The following is a 4,545-nucleotide window of genomic DNA, read 5'->3' as shown; positions in this document are numbered from 1 at the left end:
CTCTTCCCTGGACACCTGAATTCTGGATAAACACGACAGACAGAGCAACACTTTGCCTTCTCCAGTCTGACTCCATTCTGACCCAGGTAAAAAGTAAAACAGCACCAGTTTTTCAGGCAAATGTCTCATTTGAACATCTTGGACCGCTAAACAAGCAACTGGTCACAGAACATTCAAGGAGACAGGACGAGCACGGCTGGACAAAGGACAGGGACATGCTGAGGAGAAGTCAGCGCAGGAAGCCGTCTTGCCAAAAATCTGGTTTGAGAAGGAATTTGAGTGTATTTCGTATAGGTCAGGAGTCTGTTCTTCATGAAGTCGGCTGTAAGTTTGCACATAGGTACTAGTGATGCTCCCAGACCCGTGCTGAATGTGGTGAAGAATTCTCTATAACCAGTAACCATCCACATTGGAAATGTGGGGCTAACTGGGACAGCAACCGGTGTTGTGCTGCAGCTGGCACAACACTGGCACGTGTTCAGGTTGCGCAGACAGAGACACGAAGCATTTGTATAAACATGTGGCTGTGCTGCATAATTATGAAATGACACAAAGCTGGAGAACTCACACGTTACTTTCTCACTGCCCTGCTCCCTTCCGTGGTCTCATCTGGCATCTCTCAGGATGGATTTGAGAATTGCCTCTTCTCTGACTCCAAACTCCAGGCAGGGACACGGTCAGGGCACTGCTCCACCTCTCCAGCTGCCTCCATCAGGTCCCAGGGCAGTATCCGAGGTGTGCTGTAACTGCTCAGGAATGTACAGTCCGTTAACAGATTAGTTAAAACATTCCACAGGCACCTTCTTTTTCTCTCTGAGACTTAAACTTTTGACACTTCAGGACGATTTTGTCATTTCCTTGTTCCTTTGTGATTCATGTAGTTGTGGGAAGTTTTACTTCAAGGTGCTGAGAGCTCTGTAAAAGGCTAATGATTTCTGCAGAGCTGGAGTGCACCTGGTTTTGCCTCGCAAGTGCTGAGTGAAGGCAGCTGTGGGAACTGCCACCCGGCTTCTCCAGCCTCCGTCTTAGGAAAGGACATGAGGTCCCACAGTTATTAGCTCCTGCTAATCGTGTAGGAGGCCCTGCTAGAATTCCTTCACAGATTTGGAATGGAACACTGAGCTTTTCATACCCCGATCTCTAACGCAAAGCCACCTACAGTGTCAGGGACTTACAAGACTTCCCAGGGTGTGCTGAGCACATAGTGAACGATGAGCTGTACTTTCTCCTGAATCTTTTAGGGCAATTTTCAACATCCCAAAGCAAAATCAGAAACAGGAATTAATCGCTCTGTGCTGCTGGACAATTCAGGACAGCTGCAGGTGTATAACTGCAGGACAGTGTTATTGCCAAGATGACAACCCACGCAGCTCCAGCCCGCAGCACCTGGGGGGTACGAGAAGCCCTGCTCAGGAGCTGATGCTACCACCACCGTCACACCCCTGCGTCCCCACCCTGACTCCGCAGGGTGGTTTCGCACAGCTTACTTTTTAGCGTAGGATTATCTCCAGCATTTTCATCGGACTCAGACACAGCTTAATGGTTCTTACAGAAATTTGCCCTAAAGATGACCGAGGCTGCTCTGCCAGCAGTGCTAAAGAGAATCAAAACCAGTTCACAAAAAAAGAGGAAGAGAGTGACTGTCATTGTGTAAATGACCACAAAGTCTGTGTAAGATTATTCATATCCTTTACCTGGCCAGGAGTGAGATGACTCCTCCTGCTTCAAATCCAGAAAAGTAAGACAAAGAGAAAAGTAAGATTATGGATAAAAATTGCAGAACCATCTGCGAGAATCAGGAAACTAATTGCTTTTGTCCGAGTAGTCTCCTTAACCCGGGAATTCTACTATCTCGGTGCTCCCGACAAACAGCAGGGCACCTCTGAGGCTCCTTTGGGTTCTCTGTTTTCCAGATTGAGGATGGGAAGATCACCAATGCCAGCATCCTGTTACAAATCGATAACGCTAACATGGCATCTGAAGACTTCAGGCTCAAGTAAGCTCTTCTTTAGTTTCCTGATTAAGTTTGAACAAGGATTAAGCAAAAATATTGCTTTTTCTTGACAATCCCATATGAAAAACCAATTTTACTGAGGTTTTCTGGAGATACTGGATAAATAAAACAAATGTAGAACAGGAAAAAAAAAAAACAGAAAGGATAAAAAGGATGTAAAAACCACAAATGCTCGGTGAACAATCTTGAGTCACCCTGTTTATGATACTTCACTGAGGGCCTGACGAGCAGGTTTTACAGCAGACATTTGATACTTGTGACAAAAGGCACTTAAAACCGTCATTTGGGAATACAAATTAACCCTTCCTGCACTGCTTCCCCAGTCCAGCCCACACCTATTTCCCGTACTTATTGCCTGCTCAGCCCAGGAAACACCCACCCCTCAGCACCTTCCGCTCTGGAGGTTCCTGGTTCTGGTTCTGGTGCTTGCTTGGCTACCAGTGCACTCTGGGTTTTCAGGCCATTGCTGGAAGATAGTTCTGAGACCCACTACAAAGCCAAATATTTGGACAGAAAACTTCCCTCAGGTGGCTGCAGAGGAAAGGGTTTACATTGCTGTTGGTTAGGCTTGGCAGGAGTGACGAAGATTTGTCTCATTTTCCACAGCTGATGACCAGCTATCACAAAACCCCTCCAGTTTTGGTAGGACTGTCACAAAGCGAAAGGCTCTGAACAGGGAAGCTCTTACCAGACTCGCCCCCCTGCTGCCCCATTCCATGGTGTCGCCGAGGGGAAACAGTGGAACTTTCCAGAGAGACTGGGGTCGGGGAAGGAGTCTGATGGACTGCCAGCAGAAACATCAGCAGAAACATCAGCAGAAATATCAGCAGAAACATGCAGTAGAGGGAGAGATTCCGAGGGGCAAAATGTTCCATGTGCCCAAGCTTGGGAAGTGGCTTCCACGACAGCTTTCTGTTTTCTGACGGGCTGAAGAGCTGTCGTTTCCGAAGGGCAGCAGAGAGCACTGCCTGATGCTGCTCTCACACCTTTACCAGCAATCACATTCTCAAAGCTTTCCCAGCCTTGTGAATGTTAAAGTGCAAGCAGGGGAAGGAAAGAAGGAGCAATTATTTCATGCCATACAGGAGGGGTTGTGAGGAAGACAGAAAACCAATAATGAAACAATCTTTCAGGCTATTTAAGAATATTCAGAGCACATATTTTAGAAACAGAATTTGTTTCCTGTTCTTTTGTTGTCCCTGGTTCCCTGCATAGAGGACTTAAGCAAGTCTATTCCTCTTCGACCCTTCTGGCCCGCGAGGCTGCAAGTGTCTGCTCGGACTAGACGGCTGTGTGCTCTCTCCTCTCACAGGTACGAGGCCGAGAAGGCTCGCAGGCAGGGCGTGCAGCAAGACGTCGAGGACCTGCGCAAGGAGCTTGATGGCCTGACCATTGTTACCACAGATCTGGAAATGGAAATTGAAGGCTTGAGAGAAGAGCACATCCTCAGGAGGAAAGACCATGAGCAGGTAGAAATACATATATGAAATACTCTTGGCAAAATCCTATCACAGGAATCTTCGCTTCCATGTAATTAACTTTGCGTAAGATCCACAATCTATAAGCGGGATTGATGATTCAGAACCCAGTCCTGCTTCTAAAGAAGCCGAGGGGAGTCGGATGAGGCACTAAGTGTGTCTGCTCCCTTAGCAATTAAACTGGGATTTCAGAAAGGATGACAAATAGCTGTATCTTCTCCCACTCTTTTCCAGTCACCTGCCCATCCATCACACATCACTAATAATAACTGACGGATTCGACAGGAACGTTCTCTGAAACACTTAGATATAAACACACGGAGTTTTCAAGTAAATAGGAATGTTGCAGGTGCTGGGTTGTACTCATCACAGAGTTTTCTCTCAGCTCTGGAGATATATCTCACAGATTCTCAGAAACACAGAGTAGCTGAGGTTGGATGGCACCTCTCAAGATCACTTGTCCACACCCCCAGCTCGAGCAGGGTCACCCAGAGAGGGCTGAGCTGGACAAAATAGACCTTGAATTCTTGAAGAATCAAAATAAAAAAACCCAGTTGGTGAAGTCAAGTAAAATTACTTATTCTTGCAAAATCCTAAGCTCAATAATCGGACAGTAATTGTCACACTCCCTTGCTGCTCTGCCTTCCTCCAGAGTGACACCTCAGTGGGCTCTGCTGTTCCCACAGATGTTACACCTCTGCCTGACAACCCGCTGTGCTCTTTTTGTGGGGTCTGGGGATGTTTTCAGCCGTCACCTAGCACACCACCAGACACCCTGCTTGGTGTCTGCAGACTATGAAAATGGAGAACAGAAACCCACGGGTGCAGCTCAGCAGGTGAAGCTGTGCCGGGCCGAGCCCCTCCCAGCCAGGGCCACTGCTGAACGGCTGAAGAGGTCCCCTCTTGGCAGCAGGACAAGCAGCAGAGACATCGGCCTGCCTGGCTGACCTGCTCCTGGGAGGCCGTGATGTCATCCCCCGAAATGCTGCTTTGCCTGGGCGCTGCTGAAGATGGTACCTAGCACATACCTTGTGCTACACCAGCAGGGATGTT

The 4,545-nt window shown here is 47.9% G+C and overlaps 1 protein-coding gene across 1 annotated transcript in view; it reads left to right on the top strand.

Annotated features, from left to right (window-relative positions):
• KRT23 (keratin 23 (histone deacetylase inducible)) overlaps positions 1–4,545 on the top strand; it is a 10,402-nt gene that overhangs the window by 2,480 nt on the left and 3,377 nt on the right. Inside the window, 2 exon segments of the mRNA XM_010143021.1 lie at positions 1,914–1,996; positions 3,327–3,483. Coding sequence (XP_010141323.1) covers positions 1,914–1,996; positions 3,327–3,483 — 240 coding nt within the window.

The sequence above is a fragment of the Buceros rhinoceros genome, unplaced genomic scaffold, assembly GCF_000710305.1.
Source record: "Buceros rhinoceros silvestris isolate BGI_N320 unplaced genomic scaffold, ASM71030v1 scaffold34909, whole genome shotgun sequence".
Taxonomy (NCBI): domain Eukaryota; kingdom Metazoa; phylum Chordata; class Aves; order Bucerotiformes; family Bucerotidae; genus Buceros; species Buceros rhinoceros.
This window is presented reverse-complemented; position numbering and strand designations above follow the sequence as displayed.